General features: G+C 37.8%; 1 protein-coding gene across 1 annotated transcript in view; it reads left to right on the plus strand.

Moving 5' to 3' along the window:
• The first annotated feature begins 229 nt into the window (after positions 1-229).
• klhl14 (kelch-like family member 14) overlaps positions 230-23079 on the plus strand; it is a 45406-nt gene continuing 22556 nt past the window's right edge. The window contains exons 1-2 of the mRNA XM_035428515.1: positions 230-641; positions 1612-2510. Coding sequence (XP_035284406.1) covers positions 1636-2510 — 875 coding nt within the window. The 5' untranslated portion in view covers positions 230-641; positions 1612-1635. The remainder of the gene's footprint in view (positions 642-1611; positions 2511-23079) is intronic.

Genomic DNA, 23079 nt, shown 5'->3' on the forward strand with positions numbered 1-23079 from the left:
AGCAGTTTCAGCTCAGCAGCAAAGTCGCCGGGCTGTGAAGGCAGAGAGAAATTGACTAATTAGCAATGCGCACTAAAACTTGACGGTTCCCTCTATAAGAGCGAGAGAGACTCGCTTCCCTCCCCCTCTCTCTTTTCTTTCTTCCAAAGATGTTTGAAATCGCAGTCATTTACGCTCGACAGTTTTTACAATAGCCTTGAGCCATAATTTTGCGAGTCTCTCCAGCATCCATCCCCCTGCACGGTCTCTCTCCACTGGCCATGCACGACCGTTTCTCTCCCCAACCGTGGATTTCCTATTACTCTCGTTACGACTCACTGAGCCCCAGGCCCAAGGATAATGATGTGTTGTTTCTTGGTAGCATAATTTGTCACACGTATATTTCTTCTTCTTCTTCTCTTGCAGAAAGCACAGCTCCCTCTCACACACTCACACACTTCTTGCTAATTCAAGAGAACAAATGATCAACGACAACAAATAAAATGCAAAATACTGTCTACATGAGTTCAAATCTATGATAAATTTGAGGGATCGACTATAGCCTTTAAAAAGGAGAGGATTAATTAAAAAGAAAGAACAAAGGGAAGTGAAGTCAGAATCTTGAGGACCCGAAGCTTACTTTTGTCAAGCTCTTAAGTCAGGTAAGTTTGGCTTGTGTTCTAGCTATAGCTAGCTACTCACAATGTTTAGTGGTGACAGGCGCCTTTGGAGAAGATACCGACAGGGAAACCAGATGGTAGCTCGTGTCAGATTTAAACCCAGAAACATATCCTCATGCTCCAGATATATAGGGTCATTGCTTATGGTGAAGATGTATAACCGAATGTGTTTATTTTTTGTTAATTTCTGAATTATATATTTAATAGTGCTCTAGATTCTCCAGGGCTAGATCCGAGTAACCCTAACTCCGGAACAAGGGAGTCGCAATCGCTCAGCATTAATGATTTACGGAGGGATAAACGAATTGCTTTTGTACAGCTGCTTTGTATGTGTGGGGATATGCAAACGCCTTTATTGTGTGGGTGCAGCATGGTTATCTTGAAATATATTAAGCTACTTTAATACCAAATAGCTTCGCTGTACCCGTACGGGATTGGCTTTTTTCTTTTGCCAGCAACTTAAAATGCGTAGCCAAGGAAGGTGCTGCAGTATCTCCTGTACTAGTTTATTTTGCCAGTGTCTTTTCAAGCCGCAGCGTCCATTTAAAATGGTCCTGTTTGAAAGACGACAGGACGGTTCGGTATTTGAGGACGTTAAACTAAAAAAAGGGTCATGAGAGAAGGCATAAATAATCGTTTATTTTATGTTCTTTGACAACTACAAGTGGAGTTAACAGCAGTAAATATAGGTAGAGTGCTGAATTGATGCCAAACCCGGAAGACACTTGAAGCTTATTTGAACAGAATACATGTTAATTAGACCTAATAGCTATGAATGAGGTAAAATGAAAGTATCGACACAAAAGCAATGGCTTGGCAACATTCTGAATTGAATATTATATAGCGGTTTTATAATACATGGCGAATAAACGTTTTAGCAAAACAATCTTTCCTGACCATATAAATGGACGGGAAATTACGGAAATAAAACAGTGTCGTGTTTAATTTATAGGTGGTGTTAACTGCTAAGGAAGTCATGTCCAGATCGGGTGATAGAACATCCACCTTTGACCCAACTCACAGTGATACTCTGCTGCACGGACTTAACCTCCTGTGGAGGAAGCAGCTCTTCTGCGATGTGACGCTGACTGCCCAGGGGCAGCAGTTCCACTGCCACAAAGCAGTGCTGGCCTCCTGCTCTCAGTACTTTAGATCTCTCTTCTCCAGTCATCCACTAAACAATGAGGGGATTTCTAGCAAGGACCAAGGAAGCAGCGGTACCCCTGCCTCATCTCCTGATGAGAAGCTTTTGGCAAGCCCCAGATCCATTAATAACCTGGTGCTTCAGGGCTGCTCCTCCATTGGACTGAGGCTAGTGCTTGAGTACTTATACACCGCCAACGTGACCCTCTCCCTCGACACTGTGGAAGAGGTTCTCTCTGTAAGTAAGATCCTCAACATTCCTCAGATCACCAAGCTCAGCGTTCAGTTCCTTAACGACCAGATCTCCGTGCAGAACTACAAACAAATTTGCAAGATCGCAGCGCTGCACGGATTAGACGAAACCAAGAAGCTAGCTAACAAATATCTGGTGGAGGACGTTCTGCTGCTGAACTTTGAAGAGATGTGCGCCATGTTGGACGCGCTGCCACCCCCGGTGGAATCGGAGTTGGCACTCTTCCAGATGTCGGTACTTTGGCTGGAGCATGACAGGGAAACTCGGATGCATTATGCCCCGGACCTGATGAAGAGGCTGCGTTTTGCGCTTATACCTGCCCCAGAGCTGGTGGAGAGGGTACAGTCAGTTGACTTCATGAGGAGTGACCCTGTGTGCCAGAAGTTGCTTTTGGATGCCATGAACTACCACCTGATGCCCTTCAGACAACACTGCCGGCAGAGCGTGGCCAGCAGGTGAGGATTTTGTGATTATTATTATTAAGCTTTATTGTGTTCTGTGGTTGTGGAATTTATAAATACGCATAAATTGTAATTACAATACAGTACGAAAAGACTTACCAATATTGAGTTGTTTTTTATTTATTTATTTATTTATTTATTTATTTATTTTTTACTGTTTGTCACCTTTATTTGCTTTTTTATTTGGTGATGTAGATGTACTACACTTTCATATCTAGACTGAGATTGATTTAATTATTTTGTACAAAATGTTTGATATATCTAGTCTTCTGCTTAGATGAAAGTTAAAAAAAATTTCTTTTAAAGTTTAACTGTATGAAAATGCATGACATTAATAAAAACAGGTCATAATAACAATAATACATAAATAAATAAGATAGTGGAAATAATACACGATAAGAATAAAGATTAATGCGCTGTATGTGCATTTAGGAGTTCAATGCATTTTCCATGGGTGTTAATCCTATAGAGGCTACAGCATATATGTTTCAAGATGACAGTGAAGTGAAGTGGAACATTTGGTCTCACCTCATGGCATTTTGGCTTTCACTTTGAGTGAAGCATTAAAATAGTATTACATTTCATTCTTACACATAGACAGGCTGATAGTGGAATGTAAGAATAAAAGAAAAAAACAATATTGTTTTACTTAATCTTCCACAAATCACTATAAGGGATATAATGGATGCAATCCAGTAATAATTATGGTATATTCTGTGTTCATATTGTCAGAAGTGAATACAGCATAAATATGTGCATTTAACAGTTACAGCATTACCAACACATTTGCAAACCATTTTAGAGATATTGGCATGTTCAGGGGTAGGATTTTGTGTAGCCCTCAGCAAAATTAAAGCACTTTTTAGAAGAAGGCAGGCCAATCAACCTAAGCTTTCCTAATATGATCACAAATATAGGACACGATATTGAAATGTAGAAGTGTCTTCAAAATAGTTCTGTGTAACACTAAGAGAAATGGTCTTGCTAAAAATTTAATTAATGCGTTTCAAGCAGTATGCAGAAGGCAATTAACCATTTTTTCTTAAAAATAGACAATAATTTCTAAAGGTCAGTAAAGATTTAATGCATACACTTACCCATGAAACACTTGGTGACTGATGTCATGCCACGGTATGTACAGGGATGGCATTTTCACTGCATAGGTTAACACCTGGAAAAAAGTGTCCATGATTGGGTAATCAGATAATTCATCCATATTCACTTGGTAACAGGTTAAAAACTTCAAAAGGCACCCAGTGAGAAAGTTGGTAGCCTAAATAGACATTACATTTTTGAATGAATCCTGTGCAACAAAACTTAACAATTGAACAGAATGTATATATCAATTGCGAAAGTTTAGAGATTTTCATATGATCTTACGCCAGTTTTTACTAGTTTCTAAATTCAGGGATAGAAACTTGCTGTCCTTTGGGCTGTCCGAACACCTTTGGGCTGTCCGAACATTTGTTGTGGTATAGGGTGAGGGAAAAGTTATTATTTCCAAAAAGTATAGTCCATTATATATTTAAAAACAATTTACTGTAATTGTAATATTTTTTCCAAAAAAAAAATGCCTATGTGACTTTACCAGTATATTGACAGTAGACAGTACCAGTAGATTTACCAGTAGAGTCTGATAGAGGAGGGTTTCTCATTTATTCACAAGCCGAGAGCCAAATTCACTAGCCTTTTCTTTTAAAATTAAGCAAGTAAATGGAGGATTTCTTTGTGAAAAATGAGGACCATATGAACAAGGCTTTTTGGAACCCTGCTTCCTTTAATCAGGATCCTCAAACTTAAATGACTTATCTGTCATACATATAATATGTTGTTGACAACTTTTGGTATTGTTAGATGCAAAAATGCTTATTTATTTGTTTTCTGCTAGTGTTAGATGTGAGTATTTGGGATCCATCCATTTACCTTATTGTTTTTTTCCCTTTACACTTGGAGTATAATGAGGTTTTAAATAATGCATTTCTAAGTATTTTATCAGCTCAGAGAGCTGACAGATGGTGGGCAGAAATATAGCGGGGTAGAAATACAATGGTTTCCTAAGGGAGGATGTTTGCGCTGGAAGAATTAAAGGTGAGATAAGAGTGGTGGTATAACAGGGACCAGCATAGTGTGGGAGCACCATACTACTACAATGTTTTATTTTTCTCTCATTTTTGAAATGTATTTGCAAACAATATCTTGCAAGTACAAGCGGATAACCAAACCATCACAAATATTGATGCATAGTTTAAGAGGAATCATAACCTTTTGTTTTGCTGATCTCATGAGAAGCTTGTCCACAAGGTGAAAACATAATAGTAGGTACATAAAAGCCATCATGGTTTTGTTTTGTTTAGCCCTCCAAAATTATTCATAATAAAGATGAATATACTGCAAATTTTAACAATTACTTGGTTGATTTTGAAGTATGCCTTGGATCTTTATTTTGCTGAAAGATCTATTAGGCCACTGCAGCCAAGTTTGAACTTGGCAAAAATGAGGTTTGTGGTAATTTCATTTATTTTAACAAGAACCCCAGGATTAAGAGCTAAAAAAACAACAACTTCATAGCATAGAGCTGGGTGATAAAACGATCTTGATAATCATCATGATAAAAAACACCACAGCAACAATAACCTTTGAATTATTTTTATAGTCATAATTTTATATACAGTTGTCATACAACAGTGCATTGTGCTCATATATCAATGATAAAAAATGACCACACCTCTTCAGAAAGAAAAACCCCAAGATGAGCTGGTTTGAGAGTGACTACGAGGAGAGTGCAGCCTCCAAAAATGGGAAAAATTTTGGGAGTAACTTTATGAGGTACTGTAGCAGCATAATAAAATGAAAACAATATTACCTTCTTTTGTACAATGAAACATGCATTTTAATTCATTATGTCAGATTCAGGTTAATTTACTCTTTACCAGTGCTAGATGCAGTCCAAGATAATTCGGAGCCGCCTGCATGTCTACAGACTACTGCATCTCTTTCAGTTTAGTTTATGAGACTGTAAGGACCATCTCTATACTTGCTTTGACCTCGCAGTTTGTCCTGTATCCTGCTGTTTTTCTTGATCAAGCTTTCAGTTTCTTTGTAATTGACACATATTGGCTACATTAATTTACATACATTTATGATGTATCTTAGGCTACAGTTTGTAATAATTTTTATTATTATTTTGCAATGTATTTTTGAGAATGTAAGAATGCAGTTTTTGCAAGCAGTTGATAACTACAGACAAGTTATTATCATGCTGCATCTTATTAGATTGCATCTTTCCAAAATAAAAGATTTGATTTAAAAAATATATATATAAGAAATTGGGGTTATAGCTTTTTTGCTTACTGGTTATTGACTTATAAAGCTATGTGCAGCAACAGCACGAAAGCCTTAAGGCTAGCACAAAGCAAGTAACCATTCCAAAAATGATTCAAAATTAGAATGTGTGTATTTTGACTTCATTTTTCAGTATGCACAGCATGAATCTATGGATCCATCCTGCCTTGTGTCAGTGGTGTAGGCTGTTCGTGGTTGTGTAGTGGTGTGGGGAATGTTTTTTTGGCACACATTAGGTCCCTTAATATCACTTGAATGCCACAGCATACCTACACATTATTGCTGACCATGTGCATCCCTTTATGGCCACAGTCTACCCTTTTTCAAATGGATACTTCCAGCAGGATAAAGTCATGCCACAAAGCACACATTGTCTCGTGCTGGTTCCACTAACTTGACAGTGACTTCAGTTTACTCCATGGCCTGCACAGTCTCTAGATCTCAATCCATTAGAGCACCTTTGGGATGAGATGCAATGGGAGGTTCGCAGTATGAATATGTGACCAAAAAATCTGCAGGAACTGTGCAATGCAATTGCATCAAGAATGTTTTCAGCACCTAGTTGAATCTATGCCACAAAGAAGGTAGACTGCTCTGGAGGCAAAAGTGGTCCTACCTGGTACTAGATAGGTGTACATAATAAAGTGGCCAATGAGTGTGTGTATGTGCAGTCTGTAATTATTTGGACTGTGATACAAGCTCACTTTTTGTGGTTTTTTATACATAGTTCCCCCATTTAATTTTGTTTATGACTAACATACCTACAGTACTCATGGAGTGCATTTTTCACATACTTTCAGTGTTTGGCTCTAGAGATGAAGTTAATCTTCTCGGCTGGTTTGGTTTCTGCTGTCATTTTGTTTTTTCTATGCCAAATTATGAATAACCCTCCTTCGCTTCTTCAAAAGGTAAACTATTTTTTAGTTTTATAACAGCAGAAAGCTCCACCTATTTTGTTTATACAAACCTTTTCAACGTTCACAGCAACCATCCTTATTGTATGTGCAGTGTCTTCTTAATTGATTGTTCAGTACTTCACCATTCAACCAACTCACTATGTAGACATTTGTGGTATTGTATGTTGTATAGCACACATTAAGTGTGAAATAACGTACTGCATAAAACAGTTGCTTCAGATGTGTTATTCAATGGATGTAAGAGGGTTAATGTTTCCATATTTATTTAAATTTATTGAACAACTGAGATTTCATGGTTGCAAAATGTAGGTCTTTATACAACGTAAAAGATAGAATAACAAATAAAATATTATTTGACAAAAATTAATTTACTTTTTATTGTTTATAATTCTGTATTGAGACAGATTACCCTGTAATTCTATCTGCTGCTTTAAAAAGTATTTATTTTTCACCATTTTGGGATTTTTAAGCTTTAACATCACATTTTAGCATCTGAATTGTTTCATATATTTTTAGGCTTTCTTAACTCCATGAATTCATTACCTTGCAGTTATTTACTCTACAAAGTCATTTTTGACATTGGACAATTGCTAATGTTTTTTTTTTTTTTTTTGTGGGGGTGCGTTTTCTAAGAGAAACTTTTAACATAATATTCCTAAGCAAAGTTCAGCAATATTGTTCTGAACTTTGCTATTGCTAAATCGAGTAATAGCATAGATAAGTTGCATTAAAATAATTTTTTTTTAATTCAAAAAATTCTTTTTTACTAGTATTTAAAAAAATCTGGCATCTCCAATCCCACCCAAATTTGGAATGCCCAATTTATGAACTGCATATAGGCTTGCTCATATACGGAAGCTGCTGGCTTGGGAGAGTGAAGACAATCCACGGTTCTCCTCCAAAACACAAACCTGCCAGCCAGCTGCGTCTTTTCACACTGCAGCTGCAAGCACAGAGTTGGGGTGGAGGAGACAAATTCATACGTATGCGCAGGTAGCTAGCCACGGGTACGCGGACAGCCAACAGGAGCACAGACAATGCTATATCCCTACCGACTGTTTCCCTCCGTTGAGTGACATGAAGCCATTTATGTGCTGTGGGGCTGTCGGCCACAGTCAGCAGTGACAGAAGTAGGATTCGACCCGAGACTGTGGTGGTAACTTTTACCTAGCGAGCTACTCAGCAGCCCTGACTCATACAGTGTTTTGATTTCTACAAAATATTTGTTCAGTATATGGATAATCATCGTAATTCTTTTAATTTTATTAGTTTTTGTAATATACCATTAAGTGTCACTGTTCTCTTCACTATATTTAAATGACTCGCTATATTTATATTATAAAAGTTAAAAATGTAGTGTGGGTATTGTACATCCATATAACAGTACAATTAATGGGTCCTTTCTTTTACATTTTACATTTCCATTGTTCCCTGACCCTTCTGCAATGCATATGTGTAATTTTTTCAGTAACAAAAAAAAAAAAATTTATATAGTGAAGACCCCTACACACTGCAGTGTGCAGTTCCTGAGTCTTGATATTTTGTTTTATTATGTTTTCTGCCAGTACAGTGGCCTTGCAAATTGTTTCATTCTTTATTTGAGGTTAAAAAAACGTCCCTAACCCCTGGATTACATCAAAAGATCAATCTTGATATTTCTATATTCATTGGACTATGAATTTTCATGAAACACTTATACACACATTTCCCAGCAGCTAACTGTAAGCTGGTTGACTTGGAGACAGTTTCATTTCCATGGAAAGCATGCATCATATGCTACAACTCAAAGGGGTATTTTGCTCAAGAGGGGCAAATGGGCTGGTACTCCAGCACCATAAGCACCATGTGTGTGCATGTGCCAGGCTGGACACAGGACTGGGCCTTGCACACTCTGCATGTTTCCCTCACCCATTGCAGCATGCAGTGCATTCCAGCAATACACCTGTGGTATGAACGCAACTAAATTGTTGCACAGTTAGGGTCACAGTTTCACAGTCAGAAATCTCAGAAAGGTTCAAAGGTTTGTGGCCCACCCTTTGTGGTTGGCCCCGACAAGGCTGTTTGCAGCTACATTTATTATTAATATTATTATTATTATGGGACCATAACACTTGATCACATTTTTCTAATGAAACTTAAATGAAGGAGCCTTAATGAGGTAGCAGTAAGCTGATTTCAATCCTATCTGACTAGCAGAGCATAGATGTGTAATGTCTGCGATGTGGTATCAGAGGCTACAGTGATAAACTATTGAGTGCCTCATGGGTCTATACTGGGTCATCTCTTATTTCTGGTAAAAATGATATGGCAGCTGTACTGAAGTGCAAACTTCTCTATGCTGATGACTCAGTTTTACTTGTGTCGAGGAGAAACCCAGGTGATATTAAAGACAAATAAAAGCTAGTTGGTTGATAACCAGCTTTCTTTACATTTGGGAGTTTATATTGTTTGGTACAAAGCATAGATTACAGAATCTGTGTATCCCAGCAGCTTAGAAACAGCATTTTCAGTATTTTCTTGTCCTGACTGTTCTTGTGGTCTATGGCCTGAGCACCTGCTCATGTAAAGGCTGTGGACATTATTATTTGTTGTTTGATGGATTTTGATATCGGATATAGTATTTTTGAGGGTTTCTTTATTTTCAGTATTTTCTGAGGATGTGCTTCTTACTGGAAATATTTAAAATGATTAAATTTGATTGTTTTATTGTCTGCTGTATGCCATTTGATGTTTTTGTCTTGACACTGAGGACTACATTGGAAATAAGTGTTACTAATACTTTTTTGTGCCATCATCTGGGCATAACTTGCATCCATAAATGCTGTGTTTCTCCACTGCACCTTTGTATAATTTATCTCTCAATTTTACTATTATAAAAATGTAAACGATTCCACCCTTTTACAAAGTGGACTCATCTGTTTAACTGGAACTAAGGAAAGACATTTTATTACAGCACCTTCAATCCTCTTTCTGCACATTGTATTTCCTAATTTTACACAGGGATCAACAAAGTTTTGGTGACTCTGGCACAGATGTTCTACAATGTACATTTAGCCTGCTCCAAGATACCCTGTTGACCAGATCTCCAAGGTCTCCATGACTTGGCCAATGGTCTCCTCCTACATCTTTTTTACCCTGATTATAATCATCAAAACGTTGAATAAAAATATTAACTATTAACATTTCTATCAGTGAGTAACAAACTAAGGTATGCAATATGAGCAGGATGGAATTGTTTTATGAAATCAAGATGCTGCCCTAGTCAAAGGGAAGAAACTTTCTCCAGAATACAGAATGTGTAAGTTGAGCAGGGGGCATGTCTGATACCTCTGGATGTTGACTCTCTTAAATTTGACTGGTTATATCATTGAGATTAATGATTGAAAATGACAGTAGAAATTTTATAACTGGCTGAGAAAATATGTCCAAAAAATAAAAAAGAATAGCTATTTATTTGTATTAATGGATGCAATATATACTTTGAAATGCCTCATTAGCCGTGGAGCTATTAGCACTGGCATATTGAGTATCAGATGGAGTAACTGCAAAACAAAAAATAAAATTATAACAGCAGATAGCAATACTCAGGATTCACAGTACTTTATCTGGCAACACAACATGCTTTACCAATATACCCGAAATGTTTTTTGGCCAATAACAATAGAGGACCTCTAAGATAGGCATTATTATTATCATAGTTTTTTTTTAAGTTGATGTGCAATACTGTCCAGTGTTATTGTGCAGTTTCAATGAATTACTTTACCCAAATATTTGTCTCCAATTACAATAGTGGTGCCATTTCAATTTAAATATCTTTACGAAAAAGGGCATTATGGGTGTGAAAGAAAACAATATATCATAAAATGGCTGAACTTCTTTCCAAGCACTGTTATGAATATATATTTTTTTTAATTCAAACAATGTGAATAGTTGCACATTTGCCAGGAAGTTGATACAAGTGCATTTTGTCCCAACACAATGAGAAAAATGGTGACGAAGGCAAAGAAGAACCCAAGGATTACAGTTCAAGAACTGCAGAGTTTTCTGCATCTTGGGGTCACCAAGTCTCAAAATCAATCATAAAAGCCATCTGCATTCCAACAAGCTCTTTCATAGGTCTGTAGGATAAAAATGGCAGACCCTGCACACACCAGACACCAAGAAGCACAAGGCCCAGATGCAAGGTTCAGATTCCTCAGATGGCAACAGCAGATGCCAACCCAGGAATGTCCAGCACGAAAGATCTTTACTGGCTAATGTTAAAACAACTCAAGGCCCTAAGTAAAGAAAGTGGGTGGCAGTGTAGTGTACTAGGTAGGAACTGGTTTTGTAACCTAAGGTCACAGGTCCGATTTGAGTAGGACACTGCCGTTGTACCCTTGAGCATGGTACTTAACCTGTATTGCTTCAGTATATATCGAACTGTATAAATGGATGCAATATAAATGCCATGTAAAAAAAGCTGAGTAATTCATTCTGGATAAGAATGGTTGAGAGCGAGAAGGCAAAGATGGCTCTGATTGGATGATGTATGGAAGGGTCAGACAGGGACTGTCTTATCTGAAACCTGACAAATTTACATATTAAATTTGGCTTATGTTGTTGGAAGCAGGGCTAATCACTATGATATTATTATCAAAAGATTCACTGTTTTATGGTCCTTCCAAAGAGTCCTTACAAGAACATGTTCGGAGGTAAACTAACTCAGCTTTTGAATATCTCGTATAAAAAACTAGTTTATTTCTGCTTGTTACAACTGGGAGATATTTTATAGACAAATAATTATAAAATCCCACCAGTTGCAATCTCCACTGTGGTGTGGGGATGGCTGGTTTAAGCAGCCACACCTGCCTTGGGTCAAGCTAATTATACCTGGCCAATTGGATAATTGGTTAAGAATTAGATAATTGGCCAGGCTAATTGGACCCAGGAACAAGAGTGGCTGCACCTGTGCGTAGTGAGGTAATCACTGCGCACAGGTTAAATCTGCCATCCCCACCCACACAGGGGAGCTTCTCTGTCATGACAGTGTTTAAGATCTGCTCACTTGGCTGTAACATCTTGCCAAACCCTCGTGAAATAAATCTGGACTGTTGGAACATCTTCTCCCTGTGTCTCTGTGCTGGAGGGCCCCAAGGAAAGCCACTTCGGTGGCCTGTGGCAGGCGTGTTTGCCACATCCACCTTCAGGCGAAATATTTTCCATGTAACAAAACCAAAACATACCGAGTTGGTTTCCACTGTAGACTGGAACTGCTTCCATAAAAATGAATATGATTTTAACTAACATGACTTAACCATCATTATCTATATAGACATTAAGATTTTCACTCAGCGATTTCAAATAAAAAAATTTTAAATTAAAAAATGCCATATGCAATGCATTTTTACACTGGCATTTTTGCACTAAATTTGTTGTAATATTGATTCAGTGTGTTTGCATTCTGAAATCTCTCCTCTATATGCTATTTTCCGGTGGTTCTTGGCAAATATTCAAATATAATGGCGCATGCACAGGAACTTGCGTGCCAAATGCGAAAGGGCAAATCCAAAAAGCATCAAATGTTTAAATGTTCCTCACTATAACCGTATCTAATGACGTGGTTGGTTGTCTCTAGGCAGTCTTCTTTCTGCAAAATATGGTACCGCTGGATTATCTTCTAGATAGAAAAACATGCACTTCAGTAAGAACTTGAGTAATCGCTTATATTACTAGGAGCTTATAAATAAGCATGTATTAATAGCTCAGTTTTGAATGCAATTCTGGTATTTGGCGTGTGAAAATGAACTTTTGCGCCCACCAATCAGCACAGCTGTCGCTAAATCCACCAAAACTAAAAAAAATGAAGGATAGCCACTTTAATAAAAGTTAAACTGTTCCAGAAGTAGCCATACATGCCCAAGGCATGACACTACCTTCTGAAGATGAGGTGGTATTCTATGGATCAAACACTTGGTAGAGGTTTATTTTGTTCTCATCTGACCATAAAACATTGTTTCAGAACTCTTCTGGCTCATTTCCGTATTTTTTGTGAATTCTGATCTTTAAAGTCTTGCTGTTGATGAAAGGTTTGCAGTGTAGACTCCATAATTCTGCTCTCAAAGTACTGTGTACGGTGGCTTGTTTTCACCCCTGCCCTCTGGAGACTTCTGGAGATGTCACTCACTGTTGTTTTAGGGTTATTCTTCACAGTTCTTAGGATTCATTTGTAATCAGATGCACTTGTCACCTGAATAAAAGTTGCTCTTCTGTTTTTTCTTACATATTGCACTAATGCACAAGCATCACAGTCATTGAATGTGCACTTTCGACCACAATTTCCAATCCTATTTACTGATGTCTTTCCCATAGATATGAATGCAGATGTCACTAGCCAGTTGAGCAGTCTTTGTGACTGAAGCTCCTGCCATCTCTGCCCTAATAATGACACCTCTTTCAAAGTCACGTACTGTAGATATTTTCCTCTTTCCATCTTGATCCCAGATCAAGGTCAACTGGACCTGCTCATCATTTTTTTACATGCGGCAGGGCATGATGATTGCTTAATTGTATTATGCAGTGCACCTGTATTGAAGAATCTGCATTCATTATGTTTTTCCACTAAATTATTCAGGTTTATCCTTTATTGTGTCACCTGTCTGTATATTGCTGGTCGCTTCTAGAAATAGTAGCAACCTTGACTATATCTAAAACATTGATCTGTGGCTATAAGTTTTGCGCTTTCACCTTATATTGTCCCATTGAACTTAGAATTATTATAACTCTGTCTGCTTGAAGTTTATTCTTCTTGACTGATTTTAAACTTTTTCACCAATTCAGCATGTCCCACGATAACACAGACACCAAACTTGTATTTTCTAGTCAGTTCATTTTGTGAATGACTGTATCAATTTGTCAGCACTTTAAAAGAAATCACCCAGGCGGGTAAAGCACTTAGGATAAATACAATTGAACTTTTAAGATATGAAAACATTAGGAATAGAGTTGTTCAGATGTCTGAAATGATTGTAACTTTGAAAGTTGTTAAAAACACAAATTTCCACATTTAAATCATTTGATGGGAATCATATGCATAAATTAAGGTAGATTTATTGTTTTAAATAGGTTACTCTCATGTAGCTATACTGTATGCAATCATTCATTTAATACCAATAATCAGACTAGCTTTCAGGAGCTCATCAGTACAGATATTAACTTTACAACCAATTAATTTCATTTTCAGTGACCTGTTATGCAGTTTTGTTTTGTTCTCCCCCTTCTGTATATAAAACTGAATTTTATAATATTTTTAAAACACGCTCCTTTGTATAACGTATTAGCTTTTCAAGTTTTTCCCCAAAAAGAGGACAAGGGACTCATTTTAATGTATATAATGTGTTTTTGCAGTGATAATTTGCAGTTGCTAAATTGTAATTGGGGATGCTACACCTGGTTTCCTAACCTGCTCAACAGCAGCATAGACACCTAAATGTATTTCAGTTCAATTATAGCATAAGAATATATAATAAGGAGACCTGGCTAATCAGTCTATCTAGATTCATAATTTTGTTTTGAGAAAACTCTATGCGTGACAAATTATTGATATAAAATTATGCTAATTTACAACTGAATTTTGGACCAAATTTTATCTGGTAAGAATGCTATCTGTTCAGAGTTGAATTAACACTGTTAGAGTTAAATTAACACTGGATATTTTGCTGTGTAAATAAGCCATATTTCAAAGTGATGTTTCCATGTTTTCTTACATAAATTCAAGTGTCTTGTTGGTGTTGGAGTTGTAGCAGATATTGGATTAGACTCCAGACTGTTCTCTGATCAGTCAACCTCACAATATACAACATATTGTACCAAATAAACTTTAACATTATGTTAAATTGAAGGCAAAAAAGCATGCTTTTTCTTTCCATGATGGACTGAATTAAGTGAGTAAATGCACCAGTATTTCACTCGTAGGCTGTTCGCATGGCAGGCAACTGCCCGTTGATTTTTTTAAACTTCAAGCACTAGTTACTGTTGCTACAGTTGTGCATGTTATTTCAATCTTTTTCCACTGCTGCACATAATATCTATTTAGTAATTTAATTTAAACAAACTCCGCAATTTCTTCTGCTTTTTCGTGTTTTCTATGATTTTCAACACCAGCTTTGCCGTGACTACTGCGAGACACCCATCTTTTCTGATCAGTAATCTGTAGTATAATCCCTTAGAATTCACCTGAAATTTCACAGCTGTTCTTTCTGGGTTCTGTAAATTGAATTTGCCGAGGCTAGCCAGCGAAGCAAGAATTTTCTGGCAATCTTTGGATATCTTTGTTGGGCTAAATCAGCTAGTTGTGGAGGTTTGAGCAAACAGCTAGTCCACTAAGCTCAACACAGTTCGGTAGTTAGCTGACTGTAGGCTAGACTTCATATCACCATAAATGGAAATGTTCAGCAGAATTTTATATTTTATAGTTTGGGTTTCATATACATTTTGTTGGTTAATTTTCAGGTCCATGTTTGTGGTGATTAGTTATCTAAAGCCTTTGCAGTGTGTGTGTGTGTGTGTGTGTGTGTAGTCTGCCGTAGGTTTGCTATGTGCTTCAGAGCTCGCATACAATTGGTTCTTGGCCCACCCAATTTTTTTCATGGCCGACCCAAATATTGATTTCTGGCTACGCCCCTGGGTTGCAGTCAGCATTACTGTAAAATGTGAAAAAGTTTTAGGAAATAGGAGTTTTTGATGTTGAGCATTGCCCTTGGGAAAAAATAAAGTTTTTAAAGAAGCTCAGTCCAGTTTAATGTGGCCTCTCAACAATAGTTATACCTGAAAAGAAAGAATGGAGAGGTATGTGAGGGGCAATAAATGACAAATATAATGAAATTTCCATATAAACTGGCAAATGTATGTTAAAATATTGCTGCATTTACTTTCGAGGAGTAGCCTTTCTAGTAGGAGAAGTGACATTTACAATCCATGTCAAGCTTGCTGAACACGGTTGTGTGAGAGGGCTGGGCAATGTGCATGCACCGCATGAGATGATCCTCTGTGAAGCAGCTGTGGTGGTTTCTCTTGATCACATTTATTTCAGAAAATCCAGGTTTCTAAATGTAGATCGATCTGAACACAGTCATCACAAAAATGGCAAGCTTATGGCTGTTCTTATACTGTTGAGCATTGTGAGCCCAAAATGCACCAAGTTCCACATCCTTGGATTTTACCATAAGCGCATCAGGGCTCTGATTCTGCACCATCTCCAGCTGAAATGCAGCCTCATCAATCGCTGGGAGCAATGTCTTTGCCACAGCCGAACAAGGTTCGTTAGCTGCAACCAGCAAAGTATTTCAGATGAACAGAAGCACTTCCTTAGAAATTTTGAAGCTGTTGAATCACTTCTGAAGTTTTCAGCCAGATTTCACTGGGTGGCAGTATAGTATAATGGGTAGGGAACTGGTCTTGTAACCTAAAGGTCACAGGTTCCATTCTTGGGTATCCTTGAGCAGGGTACTTAATCAAGTAGATGAGTACTCAACAGCAGATTTTTAATCGCTTCTAGAAGTTAAAAAAAAGTAACTGCTAACATCGCATTGGTCATGTATCTGTGTGGCACATAGGTTTTTATGTGTATTTTCCCACTCATGTATGTGATATGTACTGTTATCCCCCCGTCCCCCTGTCTCTCTCTCTCTCTGCCTTGTAATGACAGCATCCACAGCAGGGTAGGGTAGTGGCATGTAAAGTTCAGGAGCTGCGTTGCTTCAGTATATATTCCAGCTGCATAAATGGACACGATGCAAATGCTATGTAAAAGTTGTGTAAGTCGCTCTGGATAAGTCTGCCAAATGCCTGTAATATAATATAATGTAATATCTCAGAAAATACTCCATTGTAGAGATAGCAGTCATACTTGTAATATAGAAAATTATAGCTTTTGCCCAGTTAAATCTGGCCAAAATATGTTGAGATTCCATTGAAAACCACTTACTTTCTCAACAACGTCAATGACGCTATATCCACCACCCTGTACCTGCAGGTTGAGCATATTCAGACGGTGAGTGATGTCTTATCGAAGGGCAACTCGTGCCATTGATGTGACGGTCCGGGTAGGGGGGACCCAAACGCAGAGGGAAAAAAAAAACACAAACTCAAAAGGGAAAATAAACAAAGACTTTACTAACACAAGGTGAACAAACAAGGAACAGACAAGGCCACAATGGGCTAAAACACAAACTCAAAAAATAATCTAATGAAACAGAAAACAGGAACTCAAAAACACAGACAGGGCAGAACACGGGAAGGCAGAGCACAAGGGAAGGTCAAAAACACAAGTCAGGAACAAAATACAGGCAGGTGAAACACAAGCAGGCAGGAACATGTATGTCAGGTAACAAACACAAGGAACCAGCACCCGAGTCAAGGGAACAGAGAACTTAAATAGACAGGGGGGTGACAAGACACAGGTGAACTCAAAAAACAATCAAACCAGAAGGAGGGGATAACAAGACACAGGTGGGAACAATGATGGGATAACGAGACAACCAATAATACAATTAACAGGGGGGGGGAACAGGACACAAAACAGAAGTGCCGCCATCTGGCGGCCCAACAGGGAAAACGCAGACAGGAACACCGGAACATGACAATTGAACACTGATCTTCCAAGAATGCAAGAATGGTAGCTGAGTTAGTCGTCTTCTGGCCTGAAAGAAATTTCATTACATCTTTTTGTGGGGGAAAAAAGCCGTAAAGTGAACTATCACTCTACTATCACTCTACTCACGGACTACAATGAATACAATAAAATGGAGCCTACCAAGTTGATGCTTATTCTTCTTGTCTCCATAGTAATTAAAGCCCTATAGATCTTCTGTACTGTCAATTGCCTATTTATGTGAAGGTATAGAATTTGGATATGCATTTTAGTATATGGATATCTCACAGCACTCGTTAGTAGCAGTTCTAGGTGAAATACAAGTTTTAATCTGTACAGGTCATGTTGTGGAGATAAACTAGTGGCCCTACTCATATCATATTTGATGTGGCCACATACCATGTTACACCAGGTAGGGCCACAGACCTAATCAAATATATTTCTGTACCAGGTGTAAACAGGGTCAAAGTTTAAGAGCAAATTAAGTTCAAAAAGATTTAAGGCTTTATTTAAACATATACTGCAGCTACCAATAAAGTGGATTCTGCAACCTTGCAATTCAGAATTTAAGAGAAGTACAAAGTAATTATAAGGTACTAAAATAAAGATAATGGCACATATGGTTCAGTGCATTATAGCCTATTTGACATTTCATACTTTCATTTGGTTAGTCTGTTCTTACCATGAATTGACATTGTGCTGTGAGCACATGATTTGGGTGAAAATGACAAAAAACCTTCTAGTTATGTCTTCCTGTGTACAGTGCACTAGCTGGACATGGCAGCATAGCACTAAAAGGTTGCTTCTTTGATTGTCAGAATGTTCTAATATATTGCATTCATTTAACACAAAATATCATTGATTACACCCAACGGATTATAATTGGTCTTTCTTCATCTAATACAGCTGAAATTTATTTTGTTAGCAGGATAAACCCCTTGAGATGTCACATCTCATTTCCAGGGGGGTCCCAATATCTCATGAATTTCAGAGACCATTACATTGTTCTATATTCAGCAAGATTGGCTGAAGAGACCTATAGTGGATTTTTACTTATTTTTTTCAAAATCTTATGTGTGTACGTGTACTTGGTAAAAATGTTACTCAAATGCTGTCTTAACATTTAACGTCATTTTCATCATTTAAAAATGTAAATGTACACAAAAAGGAAACATTGAAGGAAAAATGGACAGCCACTCAGGCACCATATTTAGTCTAGCATGTCATGTTGGAATGTGTTTGCAGCAGTGTCTCCAAACCACATCATTCTGGTGTGTTCAGGATCATTAGTGAAGCCATGCATATTAATGGAGGTGCAGCAGACTGAGGACTTTGCCTGTGAGCGCTGTGTGGGGTACCACTGGAGTTCTAGCTTTTTAAAAATTTCTCACATTTCAGTTTAGAGGTAGCCTCTCTCTGAATAATTTTGAATGTCATTGTGTCAATATGGGGACCAGTGTTCAACGGTTAACTGAGACCTTGAATCAGTTGCTTAAAAGATACATTCAACTCATTTTGTCATTCATGGTTTGAATTGTCTCTTCAACTTCATTGATTTTTTTGTATTATTTAATAATTGTGGTATTTCAACAACATTCTATTCTGTTATGACCACTGTATGTACAGAATCATTGTGACGTGTGATCATAAATCAGACTCCATATACAGTGAGCTCTATAACATTTGGGACAAGTACTTTTTTTTCATACACTTTGGTTTTACCATGTCAGAATTACAGTGCTTCAGGGCACCATAATGTTTGGGACATATCAGTGTCATGTAAATTAAAGTAGTCATGCTTAGTACTTTGTTGCATATCCTTTACATGCAATGCCTGCTTGAAATCTGTGACCCATAGACATCACCAGATGCTGCGTATATTCTCTGGTGATGCTCTGCCATGCCTGTACTGCAGCCATCTTCAACTTTTGCTTTTTTCAGGGGATAGTTGCCTGTTTTTTTTCTGAATAAGAAATGTAGGTTTAATTGGATTCACATCAGGTTAATGACTTAGGCAGTCAAGAATCTTTCAGTTATTTGGCTTAAATACTCCATGGTTGCTTTAGCACTATGTTTGGCATCACTGTCTTGCTGTAGGATGAAGCAACGTCCAATGAGTTTGGAGGCATTTGCTTAAACTTGAGCAGATAGGATGCTTCTATACACTTCAGAATTAATTCTACTGCTGCTGTCAGCAGTTATATCATCATTGAAGAATAGTGAGCCAGTACCTGTAGCAGCCATACACACCCAGACCATAACACTCCCGCCACCATGTTTCACAGATGACATGGGGTGCTTTGGATCTTTGGAAGATTGTTTTTTTTACTCCACACTTTGGTCTTGCTATCAGTCTGATCCAAGTGAATCGTGGTCTCATTTGTCCACAAGACCCTTTTGCAGAACTCTGCAGTCTCTTTTGGCTACCTTTTAGCAAACTGTAATCTGGGCATCCAGTTTTTGTGGCTAACTAGTGGTTTTCATCTTGCTGTGTAGTTTATGTAGTTCTGTTTGTGTCTTCTGTGTACAGTAGTAACTGACACATTCACACCTGCCTCCTGATGAACTGTTGGACAGTTGAGTTGTTGACGGTGAGAATAATTCAGTCATCAACTGTAGAGGTCATACTTAGCCTACCAGAACCCGTGATTACTGAGCTCTCTTTCTTCTTAACCCTTTTGCGCAAATGCCACATCTGCCCAATCTTTGCCCATTTAGGGGGTATTTTATTTAAAGCTTTCTAACTCCAGATGGTAATCCCAAGCCCTACAGTGCCTTCGGAAAGTATTCAGACCCCTTCACTTTTTCCACATTTTGTTACGTTACAGCCTTAATATAAAATTGATTAAATGCATTTTTATTCTCATCAATCTACACACAATACTCCATAATGCCAAAGCGAAAACAGGTTTTTATAAATTTTTGCAAATTTATAATTACATAAGTATACATGCAGGGGGTCTATGGTGAAATGCAATTTGAAGAGATAGTATTGTGTACAAACCTGTGCACAAGAGGTGCCCTTTTTCAGCTTGATCCTCTGCCCCTCTGAAACTCACAGCCCTGGTCCCGTGACCTGAACCCCATTGAAAACCTGTGGGTTGAGCGGAAGAGTCCACAAGCAAAGCCCAAGGACTGTGAAGGATCTGGAAAGATTTTGCATAGAGGAGTTGGTTGCAAATCTCTTGATATGTTCTACCACCTCATCAAACATTATAGGAGAGGACTCAGTGCTATTACTTATTATTACTAATTATTACTTTTTTTTTGTTTAAAATATTACATAATTTCCTTATATTGATGAGCAGAGAAAACATTTGGGAAACAATAAAGTGAATATTATCCAACATTTATATTCGTATTAATTGATAATTTGTTCATTGGAATTAAATCTGATTAGAGCTCAGTCAGAGGCCCTTGTCTTTGCTTGTCTGCAGACTAGGTGAAGAATTCTACTTGCCTGGATAAGTACTGACACACCCTTTCATTCAATTAGTAAAAGCACCTAGTAAAAATTTTCAAAATTAATAAAAATAGTTTTCACCAATTAAGTAACAGGGGGCAGGGAAAGTTTAGTGAAGATCTCCAGATCCTCAGTTTGCTTATTTCACAGCAAACTCTGCAAGGCCTCCTCACACTCAGTCCATCATCCAACGACAAGAGAAAAGACAAAAAACTCCCCAAAATGGCAAATGGCTCTCAAGCAAAATGCGAAAATAAACTACAAATCAGAAATGCATCACAAGTAAGAGAAGAGGAGAAATCCAATCTCACCCAATAATGTACTCATGTACTCATGTACTCTTTGAATACGAAAAGATGAAGGCAAATTCTGGCCTACTTGTGTGCTTTCTTTCCCCAAACCATAATGTGCTCATATTGCTGAGCATAGAAAATATTTTATAAACAAGGGAAGCATAAAATACAACCAACCACTCCAAGCCTACCTCTCAATTTTCCAAAATACATTTTTGTCCCTTTTTGTCCTACTGATGTTAATCTTTGGACAATATTGTCCCCTACCCAGCGATGGGGGAGTCCAATGACAACATTCTTGGAATTTGGGGCAAGAGCCCTGCTGGCAGCATGGGCAAGAAAATTGAAAAGGCTATTAGGGAATGTGCTGTAGAACAACAGGGAGTGTAATAATGTAACAGGCATGAATTGGGGATTACAAAGTGGCCCTGCCAGGAGTGATTTATAGCTGCATAGCTACGAGGACAGGGATTGAGAACCCATGCAGTCGTCCCATGTACCTGCCTATCAAGACACAGCCCATGTGCGTAAAGTGGGGTCACAGCTAATTGACAGGTGACAGTCAGGAAAGGATTCCACCCCACAATACTCTGTGGCTATAGGTTTCTGGCAATAAAGATCGATGTGATCTTTAATGCCATAAGTGTGAAAGGCCAACTAAAAAACAAATGCCTTCCTATCATCAAGTGATACCCAAGCGACAGGGGCTACAGACTGTCTAGAAAAGTGAATTAAGCTTATCAGACATCTGATGTCAGATCAGGGAGGATTATTGTATGTACAACTAAATTTAACTTGATAGCCAGTGCCTGTGTAACTGTTGCTGTAATTTTGATTGCTATCAATCAAATGGAGTTTTCTTGGTAACAGAAGGATAAATAAATTATAATAAAAGCATATTAGGGCTAAATTAATACAGTGCTCTACAGTGGACTATGTGAAAGAATATGGCATTCATAAGTGTATGTCATCATGAAGCAATTATTTATAAAGAGGACTTTATTTCTGTCTAGCTCATGAGAAAACTATATGATGTGTTACTAAACAAATCATCTTTATTTTAAGCTGCGTTTATGTTTTCCTCCGTGTGTCCATACATCTGTATCGGTAGTATGCATTAAGTAGGTTAACTAAAGTAGGCGAAACGCTAACATGTTAGGGTTAGCTAAAGTAACGTTAGGCGATAAAGCTGTGCTTAAAAATCTTGTGCCATTCAAAGTGGTGATTTTGGGAGATGCACCTGCGCATGCGTCCTACTAGACGAAGCACCACCTGCACATGCGTCCCACAAAACGTCCCTCTCAGGTCGTCTGTGAGTGAGTGACCACAATTTGCCATGCATAGCCCACGGCGGCGGTTCCTGCATGCCGTGGGAAAAATGATCCGTTACAGGGTTCATCTTTGTCAAATGCACTATGATATTAAAATGATGTTCAAAACTTTCGCTTACCGGTGGTGTATCATGGAATATGTGATGGCTGAAGCACAAGATGACAAATAGAAACAGTGGATTACCCATTTAACAATATTAGCTTAGGTACTCCTTTTATAGATCTAAGCTCTTTGTGGGTTATTTACAGTACACTCCAAAATTATTCACACCCTTGATAAAGATGAACAAAAAAGATTTAAAAATAAGTGATACTTTAGTATTAAGTACTGAGCCATATTTTATTTTTAATCATAATGATAAATGGAAACCAAATTACACTTTTCTTGAATATAAGCTTCTTTCCTAAGAAGTAAATGTCACAAATATTCACAACCCTACTTTCTGTATTTTAGTTACTCTCCCTTCACAACGGTAACACTACTGGGTCATCTTTATAGTTTTTTGTTTTTAAAATGCTTTAAATTACTTTTCTCCCCAATGTGGAGCACTCAAACATATTTATCAACTGTCATTGTCCCAGCTTAT

The sequence above is a fragment of the Anguilla anguilla genome, chromosome 8 (assembly GCF_013347855.1).
Source record: "Anguilla anguilla isolate fAngAng1 chromosome 8, fAngAng1.pri, whole genome shotgun sequence".
NCBI classification, from domain to species: Eukaryota; Metazoa; Chordata; class Actinopteri; order Anguilliformes; family Anguillidae; genus Anguilla; species Anguilla anguilla.